This window comes from Sprattus sprattus (assembly GCF_963457725.1).
Source record: "Sprattus sprattus genome assembly, chromosome: 1".
NCBI classification, from domain to species: domain Eukaryota; kingdom Metazoa; phylum Chordata; class Actinopteri; order Clupeiformes; family Clupeidae; genus Sprattus; species Sprattus sprattus.
Genome location: NC_137920.1, coordinates 27,157,648 through 27,175,851, shown reverse-complemented (window position 1 = coordinate 27,175,851; position 18,204 = coordinate 27,157,648). Strand labels below are relative to the sequence as shown.

At 43.0% G+C, this 18,204-nt stretch overlaps 1 protein-coding gene across 1 annotated transcript; it reads right to left on the bottom strand.

The window, feature by feature from the left end:
• Nucleotides 1–2,511: 2,511 nt before the first annotated feature.
• brat1 (BRCA1-associated ATM activator 1) lies at nucleotides 2,512–17,828 on the bottom strand (the record flags this gene model as incomplete). The annotated part of the gene is made up of 13 exons (XM_080854615.1): nucleotides 2,512–3,442; nucleotides 3,814–3,989; nucleotides 6,211–6,309; nucleotides 6,484–6,571; nucleotides 7,040–7,113; nucleotides 7,894–8,077; nucleotides 8,722–8,840; nucleotides 14,942–15,036; nucleotides 15,189–15,308; nucleotides 15,762–16,146; nucleotides 16,883–17,030; nucleotides 17,197–17,351; nucleotides 17,702–17,828. 13 exons carry the CDS (start codon nucleotides 17,826–17,828, stop codon nucleotides 2,759–2,761), a joined length of 2,454 nt encoding a protein of 817 aa, XP_080710741.1. The 3' UTR covers nucleotides 2,512–2,758.
• Nucleotides 17,829–18,204: the final 376 nt, after the last annotated feature.

Here is an 18,204-nt window from a genome sequence, read left to right as displayed (position 1 = left end):
CAGCGTTCTTCTGTTAGTCACTGTCTATGTAAACACAGCCCTGGGTGAGTCAGGGTCTCCACACGTCTTCAAGTGTTTGTGAATGTGTGTGTGTGTGTCTCCAAGTGTTTGTGAATGTGTGTGTGTGTGTGTGCATGTGTGTGTGTGTGTGTGGGTGTGCACTTCTCAGAGTGTGTTTGTGTGACTGTATGTATGTGTGATTGTGTGAGCACCTTTAAGTGTGTGTGAGTATGTATGTTTTTCTGTGTGTGTGTGTATGTGTGTGAGCACCTTTAAGTGTGTATGCATATGTGTGTTTTTCTCAGTGTATGGGATTGTCTTTAAACCAACAGTATTCAGGTGTATAGCTCTTTTTGAGGCATGTTTCCTCTAGCTAACTAGCTTTTTGTTGCACTCTCACATTCACACTGTGTGAATGACAAACACACACTTGACCTTCCCACTAGTCGCCAGGGCGATTCACTATGCATTGACTGAATCAGCGTCTCACACACGTCTTGAAATGTCTGGGAATATTTGAGCGTGACTTAGTGTGAGTGAGTGTGCGCAAATGCTTTAGTGACTTATTGTGTGTATGTGTGTGAGTGTGTGCGTCTTTGTGAGAGTGAGTGTGCGCAAATGCTTTAGTGACTTATTGTGTGTATGTGTGTGTGTGTGTGTGATCTTACAAACAAAGAAGCAGCCAGGGCTGAAGGTTACATGGTTCTGAAATGAATTTTTCTACAACCTGTGAGAAGCAGACCATTCTCTGCTCGGTGTTCATATCTTTCATCCCATTCAGTCCACTGATCACAGATCAGGCATCTGGAGGCGCAGTGCATAATTACAGAGCACTCAGACTAACAAAGAGAAACCTACAACATCTCATCACTAGTGTACAACATCTTATCACTAGTGTAAAACATCTCATCGCTAGTGTACAACATCTCATCGCTAGTGTACAACATCTCATCGCTAGTGTAAAACATCTCATCGCTAGTGTACAACATCTCATCGCTAGTGTACAACATCTCATCGCTAGTGTACAACATCTCATCACTAGTGTAAAACATCTCATCGCTAGTGTACAACATCTCATCACTAGTGTAAAACATCTCATCGCTAGTGTACAACATCTCATCGCTAGTGTACAACATCTCATCACTGGTGTAAAAGATCTCATGACCGATGTTAAAGATCTCATCACTTGTGTAGAAGCTTCCTCCTAGCAGCAAACCACTGGTAAAGCTGATCATGGGCAGTGGGTTGGTTACCTGTGGCGTCCCTGTATTGCTTCGGAGAACAGCGCCATTTCAGTAGTGCTTTCAAACGTATATATAAACTCCTCAAAAAAAGTTTGGAAACATGAATTCAGTCGATTATTCCTCCCCTTTAATAATACCAATTGGTATTGTATTGTATATCGCTGGAAAGCCTGATTAGTCACCTTTACAACGAGGTACAACTTCTAAGGATCATGCATTCGTGGAATGAGCAACACGGCTAACTGTGTGGTTAGCGGCCCAAATAAATGTGCCAAATTTCCTGCAATATTCTTCTGTTGGTATTCACTCTTGTTTTGAGTTGCTTGGTGGATTGGATGATTCTCCCACAGTATTTAGGAAAAAACAACACATATTGGTCATTTTTACACTTTATTCATTTTACACTGTCAGGGCCCTCAGTAGCGTGTGGAAGATCCATACACAGCCACAACAGGTTGGCACCTCCTCCTCATGCTGGTCATCAGCCTGGTCACAGTCACACACTGCTGTGGGATGGCATCCCATTCCTGAACCAGTATTTGTCTCAAGTCAGCGAACATGGTTGCGTTGGTCACTCTGGCACATACAGAACGCCCAAGCTGATCCCACAAGTATTCAATTGGGTTGAGGTCTGGACTCACGGCAGGCCATTCCATCCTCTCCACTCCCATATTCTGGAGGTACTCTGTGATGATCCTGCCTCTGTGGGGGCGTTGTCATCCTGGAGGATGGAGTAAGGTCCCAGATTCTGGAGATATGGGATCACCACTAGCTCCAGAATCTCATTCCGATATCTCACTGAATTCCAACAGAAGAAAATTGCAGGGTATTTTGGCAAAAAAAATTGGGCCGCTACCCACACGGTTAGCCGTGTTGCTCATTCCACGAATCCACAAATCCTTACAAGTTGTACCTCGTTGTAAAGGGGACTAATCAGGCTTTCCAACGTTGTACAATACATTACCAATTGGTATTATTTGAGGGGAGGAATAATCGACCACATTTTTTTGAGGGGTTTATATATATACATAATATATATTTATTATATATATATATATAACACAGTTTATATAGAAAGTTTCATCTAACAGACACATCCATCCAACGGCCATGACTATAGAAATATTTTGGCGATGCTTTGTGCCTTTAATAGAAGCACACAAAGAACGTGGGTTCCTTACAAAATTATACATCTTTATTGTAGCGCTTGCATTCAATTACAACACGGTGTCCTTCCCTGTTGAACAAATCATTTTTTAGACAGATTAGAAAATTGCTTTTATGGGTATGTGTGTGAATCCAGGTTCCTTCAAGTCAAAAAGCTATTAGATTTTGGAAGTAATTATTGAAGGTGCTATTACTTTTTTGTTTTGTTAGAGATTGCTTGCTTCTGCAGTTTCTGTGTGTGTGTGTGTGTTTGCATGCAAATGTATGTGTTTGGAGTATGTTTATGTGTGTGTATGTCTGAATGTGTGTGTATGTGTGAGTGTGTGTGTACGTGTGAGTGTGTGTTCTCAGTAGCAGTCCATGGCGTTGTCGTCGCCCTGCTGTGTCACGGCCAGGATGTCCTCCATGAGCGACTGTGGCGAGGCCATGACGTGATCGCTGCTCCGCATCAGCGCCTGCCGCATCCCCTCCAGGTCCAGTTGGCTCACCACCTCCCTCAGGCTCACCTCCCCCTTCGACCAATGGCCTTCCGGCTTTCCCTCCGCCGTCAAATCGGATTCGTCAACGCCCTTCCACCTCCTCAACAAGTCCTTGCCCCATTGGTGGCTTTGTAACTCAAACGTGGGCGTGTCCCCGGGAGACCCGCCCGACTCACATTTGACCTCGATGACCTCTCGCAGCTTCAGCAGCAGCTGGCAGGCTTTCTGGGCGACTGGCCGGTCGCAGTCGAGCAGTCCTTTGAAGAACACGCTGAACGCTCCGTACTCCTGGAGCTTTCCTAAGGCCTCGGCTAGGGAACAGCGACTCAGCGTCTTGTCCATTAGCGTCTCGGTTAGCGCCAGAGTGTGAACTTTGACCTCCCAGTCTAAGTCGTCGATGCCCAGGGTCAGCAGGCCGGGCAGGGATTGGTCGAGGCTGGGAGGGGGGCGTGGCCCAGAGAGCCAGGCTATGAAGGCTTTGACGACGGCGCGACGGGGGAATGCTTCGTCGTCTTGAGCCAAGATGTCCGTCAGACGGGTCAGAACTTCATCCTGAAACAGGAAACTGGGTTTAAACCTTTTGCAAACCGAATAACTACTACAGCTGTACAGACAGGAATCATAATATTGATTTTGACATGCTTTTGTTTATAAGTAAGTAAATATATTATTGTAGGTAAAAAGTGAATTCTTATACTTACATACTCATGCATGTAAGACAAGGCTTACTTGAATTTGAAGTTAGTGACAACTGGATGTGAACGTAAACAAAACTCAAAACCAGCTGCTTCTTACATTGGTAGGAATCACTTCACTAGAAACTCTCTAATTTTACTTTTGTGTTTGTTACTTAATCAACTTAGCAAGTGACTGCATCAGTGCTGTGAAAACTTAAGTCACTTCCTGGTAGTGATGCAGCTCACCGGCAGGCAGTGGGGTGAGTTTGTGTTTGGCGCCCCCTGGTGTCGAGGGGTGGTTACTGCCTGGCTCAGGGCGCTGATGGCGCTGGCTCTGACGTAACCCTCTGAGTCATCCAGACAGGCCAGAAGTAGAGAGACAATACCACTGCCCCACACAGCAGAGCTGAAGGCTGCAGAGTCTGAGACAGAGAGAGACAGACAGAGAGAGAGAGAGAGAGAGAGAGAGAGAGAGAGAGAGAGAGAGAGAGAGAGAGAGAGAAAGAGAGACAGAGAGAAAGAGAGGTAGGTATAAAGACAAGAATAAACTAAATAAATATATGGAAAAAAGAAAGAAAGACATATATTGAGAGACACAAAGAGACAAAGAAAGATGGAAAAAGAAATAAAGAACAAAACAAAAACAGAAAAGAAGAAACAAAAACAAAGAAGACATTTTTTTTTTTAAAAAATCAGAAAGAAAGAAAAAAAGGGAAGGAAACAGACAGATGTAGTGAGAATTAGTATAAGGTTCATTTGAATGCTGGATGCTCCACTTGTATGACCTACAAAAGAAATATCATATTCAAATGAACATCTGTCTGTCTGTGTGTGTGTGTGTGTGTGTGTGTGTGTGTGTGTGTGTGTGTGTGTGTGTGTGTGTGTGTGTGTGTGTGTGTGTGTGTGTGTGTGTGTGTTCAGACACCTGTGCCTTCAATAACAACACTTTTACTTCAGGACTCCTGAGTTGTCAATCAGTATATTTAATCATCAAGAACAATTGCAATTGGGCTCACTTACAGCACAAGGATGAAAGTGAAGCAATTTCACTTTCAAACCACAAGGTTTATATGCCTAGATTTATCTAATGCTGACGCTGTAAGTATTAGATATCATAGTCAAAACTAGCTTCTTGTATTTTCTCAGGGTCGAGAAAACAATAAGTGGAGCCAGTTAATCAAAGTTACCCATATACAGTCGTGGCCAAACGTTTTGAGAATGACACAAATATACATTTTAACAAAGTTTGCTGCTTCAGTGTCTTTATATTTTTTTTGTCAGATGTTACTATGGAAGACTGAAGTATGCAAAAAGTCAATATTTGCAGTGTTGACCCTTCTTTTTTAAGACCTCTGCAATCTGCCCTGGCATGCTGTCAATTAACTTCTGGGCCACATCCTGACTGATGGCATCCCATTCTTGGATTATCAATGCTTGGAGTTTGCAGAATTTGTGGGTTGTTGATTGTCCACCCGCCTCTTGAGGATTGACCACAAGTTCTCAATGGAATTAAGGTCTGGGGAGTTTCCTGGCCAATGGACCCAAAATATTGATGTTTTGTTCCCCGGGTCACTTAGTCATCACTTTAGCCTTATGGCAAGGTGCTCCATCATGCTGGAAAAGGCATTGTTCATCCCCAAACAGTTCCTGGATGGTTGGGAGAAGTTGCTCTCGGAGGTCTTGAAAAAGAAGGGTCAACACTGCAAATATTTACTTTTTGCATCCGCTTCATGTAATTGTCAATAAAAGCCTTTGACACTTATTAAATGCTTGTAATAATACTTCAGTCTTCCATAGTAACATCTGACAAAAATATATAAAGACACTGAAGCAGCAAACTTTGTTAAAATGTATATTTGTGTCATTCTCAAAACTTTTGGCCACGACTGTACACAGGAACACAGAAAAGCCATACCCCTGTTAAAAGAAAAGCATATAAGATCATTATTAAAACGAGCTACTTGATTCATATATTCTAAAGTAATTAACAGTGTTTGGTAATTATCTCCATCAAACAGCATGCACTGTTGGCTTAGTGATAAATAAGAGAGCAAATGAGAACGCTTGTCTGAGTGGAGAAGAGATAGAGAGAGAGGTGTGTGTGTGTGTGTGTACATTGCATGAGTGTGTGTGTACATTGCATGAGTGTGTGTGCGCTGCATGAGTGTGTGTGTATGTGTGTCATGGGTTGGATGTCCAGGGAGAACACATTCAGATGGAAATGTATACCTGCACTGTAATGTTGATGCACTTAGTGCATGCTGAATTCGAAAATGTGAAGGAAAGAGTGTAAAAAGTGTGTGTGTGTGTGTGAGTGTGTGTGTGTGTGTGTGAGAGAGAGAGAGAGGAGCTTTGGTGTGTATAGTCGTCAGCCTGTATCTAAAGGTCCTATTGTGGTTAAAACCAGCTCCCTAAAAGACTCCAATAGTAATTTCCTCACTGATGAGACCTCAACATCCATCATATGTACAGACACAGGCTTTTTACTAGACAATCCAGTCAGCGACATCACTTCCTTTTACTGGCGAGATCTAAAATTGTGTACGTTTCCCACATCACACATTCTCCCCAAGCAGTAATCAGCAGTGCGGGAAACACAGTGGGATTTTGTGTGTGTGTGTGTGTGTGTGTTTACATACTTACCTCTAGAGTTTACAGTGAGCTCAGTGATGAACTCCAAAGTCGAGTCCCTCACCTCCCAATGCACGTCACACACACGCTTCATCAGTGCCGAGAAGAGATCTATCTCACACACACACACACACACACACACACACACACACACACACACACACACAAATTTGTAATGCAATCATGATTTGATCTTCTGTTTCGTAGTTAGCTCCAATACAAATTAAAGTACTGGGGTGTCTCAGTTCCACTGAACTTCACATGAAGTAAGAGAGGAAGTCTTACTCTGAGTAAAGAGGGGAGTTTGTGTACACTCTTCCCACTCTTCAGAACAGATCCACTTCAGTAACGCCTGCAGGGTTTTCTGTAGCACCTGCAACACACACACACACACACACACACACACACACAGACACAGACACAGACACAGTTTTCACTTCCTGTAGAGGAACAATGCAAACATTGATCTACTTCTTTATCACATGCTGTTGTCTCTACAACACCTAGCAATGCACACACATGCATGCACACACACACAGGCACACACACAAGCGCACACACATCACACAGTGAGGCTAGTGCAAACATCATTTACATAACTACACACGTACAAGTGCACATACACAACTCCTTCTAATGTGCTTTCCACTACACCGACTAATACACACAAATAACTCGTAACAAAAAAAACATATATTGTATTGTGTATCATATAAAAAAAAGATTACCATTCACACATCCATCACACACAGAACATGTACCAAATGTGTGTGTGTAAGCAGCACATACAAATAAACACAAACCCATATACATGGAATCTGTGAGGAGGAGGATGACTTACTGTGGGGTCAGAGTCTGGGCTCTGGAGGTACTGGAGGAGAACATCAAGGACCTCCTGCCTGAGCGTTTGGCCTCCTGGAAGAAAGGAGTCAGTTTCACTGGTTTATCATTGGTAAACCAAAGTGGCTAGCATACGTACATGGAAAAAAGAGATGCTGTCTTAAGAGTCTTCCTATCTATGATGACATTCTACCAATGTGCCACTTGTTGAGGTATGTTTTTACAGGGAACGAAATTTGGCATTAGGTTTGAATTCATTTTGATGGATAAACACACCTGTCGTTCCCAGGCTAGGCACTATGTAGCTCTGTGGTTTGGGTCTGACCGAAAATGTGGGAAAAGCATGACACCGCCAAGCGCCAACTACAGTCCCAGACAAAAGTTTGGACACACTTTCTCATTCAATGTTTTTTATTTCTTTTTATTCTGAATCTGATTAAGAAAATGCCAAAAGTGTGCAAAGCGATCATCAAAACAAAAGGTGGCTACTTATAGAATCTAAACTCTAAAATGTATTCCGGTTTGTTTAGCACCTTCTTGTTAACTACATAATTCCATTTGTGTTCTTTCATAGATTCAATGTCTTCAGTATTAATCTAAAATGTGGAAATTAATATAAATAAAGAAAAAACATTGAATGAGAAGGTGTGTGTCCAAACATTTGACTGGTACTGCAGATCACCAAAAGGCACCAATTTAACACGTTATTATTATTTGCCAACTTGGCTGTGCTCCTTTCACGCCGTTAGCTTGCTAGTTTAAGACCCAAACGCCAAAACTGCTGCTTTAACTCTGTCAGCGCATGCATTCTATAACGTTTACAGTTTGAAAGTGATGTGTGGTCATGTGACCTACCTTCACAAGAACTGAGGCTGATGAGGGCATCTAAACCACACCTCTGAACACGGCTGCAGCCAATCAGATGAACAAATGACTTGTTGTACGGTGCGGGCGAGGGGCTTTGTCCAAGGGACACCTTCAGAAGCTGCAACACCGCTTGAGTGACTGGCTGCACAGGGGCATCCACAAACAGGGAATTCTGGGAGAGGTCAAAGGTAAACACACACATGAGTAAATGCTTAACGAACATTAACCATTTACAGCGTATAACTTTTGATTAAATTATTGTACCGACTTGAGCGTTCAGTTTAAGAGTGGCTGTAGAGTTTCCTTCACAGCAAGTAACATCACACCACTTTCCCCTCATTTATTAACTCAAACTAGGACAGCCCTGACAGGAATCAGTCTCCTTACAGTGAACTCACAGAAGTGAATCAGACTTCTATGTACTGTGTTATTAATGTCAGTTCTTAAGGAGTAATAACATATCACCACAACATCCTTTAGTAGCCTGTACCATGTACACATGGTTGCACTGGCAGCATTGAAAGTCTGAAATCCCACTGGCCATACGCAAGTAACATCCACCCCATTCCCGCAATATGAAGCAGTGCAACCCACACAAAGAATATTAGAAACAAGATACCTTATTGACAGACTTAGCTCCGGTACAATGCTAAACCACACAAAGAATATAAGAGACCAGATTGCTTATGGAGAGACTCAGCTAAGCTACAATGCTAACCCACACAAAGCATATAAGAGACAAGATGCTTTATTGAGAGACTTAGCTCCGGTACAATGCTAACCCACACAAAGAATGAAAGAGACCAGATTGCTTACGGAGAGACTCAGCTCAGCTACGCTGCTTAGCGACAGGGACAGCAGAGAGATGCACATGGACCTCTGGGACAGTTGGTCCTCCAGAACAGGCTGCAGGCCGCTGACCTCCTTAGCATCCCCTGTTCGGAGGGTAACCAAAAGGCACATTTGAGATCTATGAACCAGTGTTATTAGGTTGAATGTATTTCCATAGATAAATCGCTTAAATGGTTTGTTATTTCAGTGTGTAAGTATGCAGCTCTGTTGAGCTCTGCAGGTTATCATAAATTAGATTAGAACAACTTCAGTGATGTGACTAGTGGCCACTGTTAATATCAGCAAAACTTTTCTTCATTCTCCCTATTCTTTACATACTGGGGACCTTGAGAAGGTAGTGTACCAAGTTGAAGGTGGCGCACTAAGTTGAAGGTGAGTTATAAGTTGAAGGTTGTGCACTAAGTTGAAGGTTGTGTACTAAGTTTAAGGTTGTGTACTAAGTTGAAGGTGGTGTACTCAGTTGAAGGTGGTGTACTCAGTTGAAGGTGGTGCACTAATTTGAAGGTGGTGTACTCAGTTGAAGGTGGTGTACTCAGTTGAAGGTGGTGTACTAAGTTGAAAGGTAGTGTACTAAGTTGAAGGTTGTGTTATAAGATGAAGGTGGTGCACTAAGTTGAAGGTGGTGTACTAAGTTAACTGGGTGTACTAAGTTGAAGGTGGTGTACTCAGTTGAAGGGGGTGTACTCAGTTGAAGGTGGTGCACTAAGTTGAAGGTGGTGCACTAAGTTGAAGGAAGCAGCTCCTCACTGCTGCTCCTGCTTCTTGCCTGCTATCGCTTGCTTTTTTTCACATTAATGTTACATTAATGTTACATTAATGCTACTTAGATACTGCCTTACTGCTCTATCCACTATCAAGCTATTTCCTCGGCTTGTACGGTGCCTCCCTGGAACTTAAATTCTTTCCTACACCCCTTCGGAGCGTAGCCTAGCATAGCTTCAGTTAACCTAGCTTAGCTTAGCCAATCAGCCCCATGACACTCGAAGACTCTCCAGACTGTGTAAGCTGTCTCAACTTGAAAAAGAAGATCAAGGAGTTGGAGACTCGGGTTGCTGTCCTGTACCAGATCTATGATGGTGAGCGATTTCTGGATGGGATTGCTGATCAGCCAAACCTTGCCGACAAACCTTGCTCTCACCTGGACTTCTCACTATCTGATGAGCCATGGCCTGCTCTTGGCACAAATCCAAAGAGGCCAAGCACCGCTTCTACCTCCAACGAAAAATGGACTAGCACCCAGGATAAGAAACGAAAAAAGCGAGGCAGAAACTCTTCCCACATCACTTCTCCTCCTGTTGCGCTCAGAAATAGTTTTTCACCACTGGAAACTCTCCAAGGGGAGCAATTCTCCACACCCAAGGCAAAAAGGCACAGGAGTGCTATCCGTGCTGCTAACAAGCATAAAGGGCCCGGATCCCCTACACATCATGATGGTCCTCATCTGCTGCACTCGGGAGTCCCCCATTTCACCCTAAACCCCTCTCAGACTACTCGGGGCGCTACTCGACCACTACCACAAGATCGCCGAAGACTAAGGTATGCTAACACCACTAGCACTAATGCCGAGGCTTCCCACAGGCCATTAGCACTGAGAGGAGCTAACGCTGCTAGCACTAGCCTTGTAGCTAATACTGTTTACCCAAACAACCCAAGAACTGGCCCCATAACTACTGATAAAGCAAGTGTGTGGAATGCAAACACAACGCCACAGATGGTCACTATCTTGGTTGGAGATGCCATGACAGAACATGTCAAACTTGCAAGGACAGAAAATCTTTGCCTTAGCAACACATCAGTCGAGGAACTGTCGTCAGAGATACAAACAATCCTCAAGAATAAACCAAACAATGCAAAGATTATCATCCACACTGGCTCATTTGATATCCTGCACAAAAAAACTGGCAACGTGATACTTCAAGAACATTTCACCCAGCTACTGAACACTCTAAACAAACATCAAGATGTGTCTATCAGTGGACCGATTGCATGTTTTCGCAGAGGAAATGAAATCTTCAGTCGACTACTATCTTTCAACACATGGCTGGCATCTGTCTGTCTTGCACACAACCGGAGATTTATTGACAATTTCAATGTTTTTTGGAATTGTGCAGACCGTTTTCAAGCCGATGGACTCCACCCAAACCGTAGAGGGTCTAGATTACTTACAGCAAACATCAGCCACGCGCTCTTGACGACCTCAAACAGCCATAATCAAGCCTCACTCCCTATTCCTGCTGTGCCTAAGACTGACACACCCCAAACCTCCTTCCATGGAACAGAACAGAACATTCAAACAGCCTCCTCCAAGGACACGGGCCCTGCACAGACCTCCACCACCCCAAGGAATTCCCCTGGGATAAACCACCTTGTGGGGAAAGCTGTGAAGGCCCATGAACTCAGTAATATGGACTGTCAGCCCGAAAAACAACAATAGGACAGCCACCATGCTATTTCATCAAACATACCGGTCATCATAAACAGCAAATGGCATGGTAAAATGCATGGTTATAAACCCGAAACTCGTCCTAGAAGGTTGAAAACTATCCATGTTCTCCCTATATCTCCCCCAGTTGTACCTGTTAATACCCCACAGATGAAACTGGCCCTTCTAAATGTCAGATCACTAAGTAACAAAACCTTTCTGGTCAACGATCTGATTAAAGAAAACAACTTAGATTGTATCTGTCTAACAGAAACTTGGCTAAACGATGACACGGCAACAGCAACTTTGATAGAAGCGTGTCCGCCTGATTACAGCTTCCACCAAGTTTCTAGGAAATCAAAAAGAGGTGGAGGAGTCGCAGCTATTTTCTCATCTAAACTGTTGTTCAAAATCACTGAGCTAGGTGAATTTACATCAATTGAATATCTTGCTATAGAGCTCAAAACTGAATCAGTACTGTTTGTTATTATATATCGGCCACCCAAGCACTCACCAATATTCATACAAGAATTCTCTGAACTATTATCACTATGTGTCACCAGATATGACAAAATAGTCCTGAATGGAGACCTTAACATCCACATTAATAAAAAAGCAGACCAAAGAACTATTGAGCTTTTAAATCTCCTCACCAGTTTCGATCTAACTCAGCACATAACGGATCCAACACACCAGCACGGAAACACACTAGATCTAGTAATAACAACTGGATTAAACATCAATAATATTTCAATAACTGATCTACCGCTCTCTGACCATCATTGTATACTTTTTGATGTGGAAATCATCTTACCAAAAACCACAAAAGAATTCTTAGTCCATAAAAGACATCTAGACGATGAAGCTACGGAGAGATTTTCTGAGCAGATTGCTCTATATGAGCCAACTAGTCATGACTGCTCTCTAAATGAAATGGTAGAAAACCTAAATGATGCATTATCATCTGTGTTAGACTCTGTAGCCCCACTTAAAACTAAAAAGAAGTTTACAAGTAGGACCTCCCCATGGCTAAAAAATAAAAATGTTAGTGAAATAAAAAGAAAATGTCGCATAGCAGAGAGAAAATGGAGAAAAACAAAGACCACTATCCACCACGGTATCTACAAAGATGCACTAACTACCTATAACAAAACCATCCGTCTAGCAAGGAAAGGTTATTTTTCCTACATTATTACAGAAAATGCCGGAAATTCCAGAGTTCTGTTCTCCACCATTGACCGGCTGCTAAACACTGTCCCTGCCCCCCCACTATCCTCAGCAGCTAAATGCGAAGAGTTTGCTCAGTTCTTCAAGAACAAAATAACATCGATCAGATCTAGTATCACTACTACTGGAGGTGAAATTGACATCAGTAGATCTTGCAACTTAACTATGAGCACGTTCACATGTATCACACTAAGTGAACTCTCTAAAATCATCATCGAATGTAAATCTACAACCTCAGATATTGATCCCATTCCCACTGCATTCTTTAAGCGAGTGTTTGATAGTGTCTCAGGTCCGGTCCTTGACATCATAAACACATCCCTCAGAACTGGCGTTTTCCCAGATGCCTTCAAAACAGCTGTTGTAAGGCCCCTATTAAAGAAACCCAAATTGGATACCAGTACACTAGCAAGCTATAGACCCATATCCAATCTTCCATTTATTAGTAAAGTCCTGGAAAAGATAGTATTAGTCCAAATAAATTCATATCTGGAAGAAAATAACATCTTGGAAGTCTTTCAGTCAGGTTTCAGAAAATATCACAGTACTGAAACCGCTCTCACCAAAATAATTAGCGACCTCAGACAAAACTCTGATGCAAATAAAGTTTCTATCCTTATCCTGTTAGATCTTACTGCAGCATTTGATACCATTGATCATGACATCCTAATCAATAGACTTGAAAATCTTATTGGGTTCTCTGAGTGTGTATTGAACTGGATCAAAACATATATTAGAGGAAGGAAGTTTTATGTCAGTCTAGGAGACCATATGTCCGAGAAACATGAAAGCTGCTACGGGGTTGCACAAGGGAGCTGTTTAGGTCCATTGCTCTTTTCTCTTTATATGTTACCACTCAGTGACATCATCAGAGAACATAGTATAGATTTTCATAGCTATGCGGATGACACACAATTGTATATTTCCGCTGAGCCAAATGATGCAACAGCAATAAACTCCATTACCAACTGTTTATTGGCAATAAACAAATGGATGAACAATAACTTTCTAAAACTCAATGAGGACAAAACTGAAGTCCTACTTATCGGCCCTAAATTAAAAAGAGAGATGCTCACCAAGAATCTAGGAGGTTTATCCCGGTGGATTAAACCTGAGGTGGTTAGTCTTGGTGTCACCCTGGACTCAGATTTGAATTTCAACTCCCACATTAACAAAGTCACCAAAACAGCTTTCTTTCACCTCAGGAACATAGCAAAGGTACGATCATTCTTAAACCAAAATGATGCCGAGAAGCTTATTCATGCTTTCATATCGAGCCGGCTAGACTACTGTAATTCACTTTTTACTGGTCTTCCCAAGAAAACAACTGTAAGACTCCAGCTCATTCAAAATTCTGCAGCTAGACTATTAACCAAAACTAAAAGGAGAGAACACATTAGTCCTGTCCTAGCTACTTTACACTGGCTTCCTGTTACCTTTAGAATTGACTTTAAGGTCCTCCTCCTCACATACAAAGCTCTAAATGGACAAGGACCTAGCTACATTGCTAACTCTCTTACTAACTACACACCAGCTAGAACACTGCGATCATCAGATACAGGTCTGTTACAGGTCACCAGAAGCAGTCATAAGAAGATTGGAGATGCAGCCTTTGTCAACTACGCCCCAAAATTATGGAACACATTACCCGTTAATATTAGGGAAGCAAACACGCTAGACACCTTCAAAAGGCAGCTTAAAACCTATCTTTTTACCAAAGCATTTTATTAATTTTATCTGGCACTTTTTATTTCTCTGTTCTCTTTGAAACTGTTTTAAGGGTTTTATGACTTTTATTACTTTTACTATTTCTCTGTAAAACTGTTTTGAGGGTACCATGGCACTGTCGGAAACCATATTGTGGCTCAATATATCACATATTATTCTCAGAGATATTTCCATAACAAATGTTCTAGTCCCCTAGGTGCAGTCACCTTCCTTAAGCCTGTAAAAGAGAGCTAGTGTCTCTCCCGAAGCCCTGAAGTGCGTTCGGTGGAAGAAGACGAAGAGGCCTCTGAAGGAAGGGTATAGAAGGAAGGGTGGCCTTTGGCCGGGGAAACATAGCTAGGGAAAATATTTAATAGGGTAGGTCGGAATCTATGGAGCAGCACTATGGTTTCGACTGCGCTAAATACCAGACAGAAGGGTTTTATTACTTTTATTATGATTTTAATATTTTAAGCCTATCGGAACATCAGGTTCTGATACGATGTTGACCAATATTTTATTGCTCCTGCTGCTTGCTCTTATTGATTTTATGTAAAGCACTTTGAATTGCAACTCCTGTACGAAATGTGCTATATAAATAAAGTCTTACTTACTTACTTACTTACTAAGTTAACTGGGTCGACTAAGTTGAAGGTGGTGCATTAAGTTGAAGGTTCTGTTATAAGATGAAGGTGGTGTAGTAAATTGAAGGTGGTGTTCTAATTTGAAGGTGGTGCACTAAGTTGAAGGTGGTGCTCTAAGTTGAAGGTGGTGCACTAAGTCCATGTAAACTACCTAGGGGAGAGTGGCAAATGAAGTGTTGATTACCTGACCCGCTGGGCAGCGTCTGTAGAGGAGAGCCAGTGATGAACTCCAGGGGCTGAAGAACAATCCCCACAGCCATCCTCTTTAACGGCTCTGAGCTGAGAGAGAAAGAGAGAGAGAGTGAAAGGAAAAAAAGAAAGAAAGAATTGAAAGATTTTCAAATGTACATGTGCAGGCGTATGTGTGTGTGTGTGTGTGTGTGTGTGTGTGTGTGTGTGTGTGTGTGTGTGTATGTGCGTGTGTATTTTACCAGTGCTGTTGGCGTATGATGGCTGAGGCGCACCGGATGGCCGTCTTCGGGTCTCTCTCTTTCAGGGTAGCCCTCATCAGCTCCTCCACTCTGGCCTCTGATTGGCTGAACAGCTCGGTCCTGGAGTAAGGGGAACAGGAAGGAATCCATTCAGTGCCCAACACCTTCTGAGCAGACATAAACAGAATTTTCGGTCTTCTGAAAGTGAATGTTCAGTTTCAAAGTCACTGTAACCATGGCGAATACCGATTACAGGACACAGCACATTTGCCCTACTCCCTAACGATAAGTATGTGATACATATTACATTGTTATAAACTATTATAGTGGTGTACTCTGGTTGGGTTGTGAGATGGAAGGGAAAGACGTGGTTATGTTTGCGTGTGTGATGGTGGAGACCTGTTAGCCGCTAGGCTGCGCATGCCCAAACAGCCGTGATAACAGAAGAGGAACGTTTGGTGATGTGCTACGCGTGAGGGAGTGCATTCGTTGTCGGCGACAGAGCCCTCCGTCACATCCTCTAAATCACTATGTTGTTAGAAAATGCTTCATCAGCCAAACTGGCTTACTCACGTGGCCACTGCCTGTAACACCTCCATGACCGGCAAGGAGAGGTTGTTCGTCTGCGCTTCCACCAGCACCTCCAGTGGGCCCATGGCCACCCTCCACACGCTCCCCAGGAGAGGAGCTCCGCAGCCGGGCAGACTGAGTGCCAACAGCCTCAGTGCCTGGAGGACGCGGAAGTGCTCCTGTGACACCAGGGCTTCCCCTACTTGCCCTACTATCTCTGTGGTGACTGTGATCCACTCTGGACTGGAGTGCCCGTTCTCTTGGGCTGTCTGCTCTGCTGTGATTGGTGGGTGGTGGAAGTTTAGGATTTGAGCGAGGAGTTGATTGGCCGCTGCGGCGACAAACAGACTCTTGTCGCACTGTGATTGGAGGATGAGTTTGGTGAGGGCTGTTTGGAGGGAGAATGGGAGATGTGTAAGAAGGAAGACCACTTGATTGGGCATAGTGGGGCTGCTGGATCAAGCACACTGTGTAAGACAATAAATTACATTAAAATGGTATTCAATTATCAAACCCTTTTATCCAAAATAACACACATTAGAGGTGTGCATTTTAAAATCCCTGGGAATCAATGCTTGGGGATTTTAGCACTCCTCTCTACCAGCTGATTAGGAACCAGTTTAGTACAGGGCAGAACAAAAGAAGTGCACCTATGAGCTATGCGCTATGAACCTAGGAGATATGATGAGGTAGCTGTGAATGTGTCTGTACCTCATGCATATCCCATCAATCATGAATATGTATGAGAATAGGAGTGCATGAGGGTGATTGGAAGCACGCAAAGGGACTTGTCTTTGTTTCATTCACATAATTCTGTGTGTGTGTGTGTGTGTGTGTGTGTGTGTGTGTGTGTGTGTCTGTGTTTGTCTGTGTGTGTGTGTGGGTGGGTGTGTGTGTATGTGTCTGTATGTGTCTGTGTGTATGTGTCTGTGTGTATGTGTCTGTGTGTATGTGTCTGTGTGTATGTGTCTGTGTGTATGTGTCTGTGTGTATTTGTCTGTGTGTATGTGTCTGTGTGTATGTGTCTGTGTGTATGTGTCTGTGTGTATGTGTTTGTGTGTATGTGTGTGTGTGTGTGTATGTGTATGTGTATGTGTGTGTGTGTGTGTGTGTGTCACCCTCACCGTTATCACTAATGAACAGCATGGCCCTGTGGTGCTCCATCATTCTCCTCAGTCCCAGCAGCCAGCCGCAGCGCACCGATGCCTCGTCCCACTGCTCCCTCACAGCCCCTCCCTCACGCGAAAACGCCGCCCTCACAACGCCACGCTCCTGCCGGACACAGCACATCAACCAGCCAGATTCAGCTTAACTGAGACAAGCATCTTTAAATGGAGCAGTAACTAAATTGTGTAGAAAGTCTATACTACCGCATTTAAAAAAATCTGGATTGCTATTTCATATAATTAAGGCTAGAACACTTATACTCTTGACTCACTTCCAATCGGCTGAAGCCCTTCTCAGTAGCAGCCAGTAGACCAGTGAGTTTGAGGGTGAAGGAGAGGATAATGGGATCTGTAGTTTTTGATTCACACAGGCTGGATATGAACTCCAGTAGGCATGGCTGCTGGTCCAGAAGATTCCGGTCATCATCTACAAACGAAAAAAGTTTAAACAAATACTACCTCCAAATTGTGCACTCATGACATCTTTAGGGCAGACTAAGATCAAAACATTGGCTAATATTTACAACTGCAAAATAAGGCTTATGAACCCTTTTGTTAATTTGTTTCCCTGGATTTTGCATGTGTCAGTCATAAAAAGAGATATTATACTTTAACCACAATTCAACAAAACACAAAAAGCATCTGCTTAAACTATTTACACACAAAAACTTGTTTAACAAAGGGACCCTTGGATGGATGGCTGATGGTTTGAAGAAATTGTAGACCATGCCTAAATCAATTTCAGACCAACTGTATAGGTGAATCATCGCCTTTTACCTTCGTTGATGATGCTCGTTAGCCAGTCCAGCAGTTTCTCCAGACAGGTGTCATCGGGTAATGACTGCTTTGGATCCGACAAGAACGTCAATACCCCGGGGAGTAGCGCAATGCAGATACTGTCCATAGTGCCTACCCGTACATGAGGAGAATGAAAGACAGATGAAGTTCCAACGCATCAAAGTCCCTGTCATACAGATGAACATGCAACAACACAAATGTATTTCAGCTAACTATTTACGTACCACAGATTTCAATCGCTATCAAACAGAGGTCGCGTTAACAAGTTGGCTAAGATACGGCTGCTGATGGTGAAACCAAGTTGCACAGCACTTGTCTATCTTAAAAGTCTTAAAGTTACCTAAATATCACGAGTTTGTCGGTGAGCTAACGTACCTCCCTTAGCTATTTCCCAATGCACTGCTAACTAAGCATTTTCATCACTGCACACTGACGAGCTCAAAAGAGTACAATATTAAATGTTACCTTGACTAATATCCTGG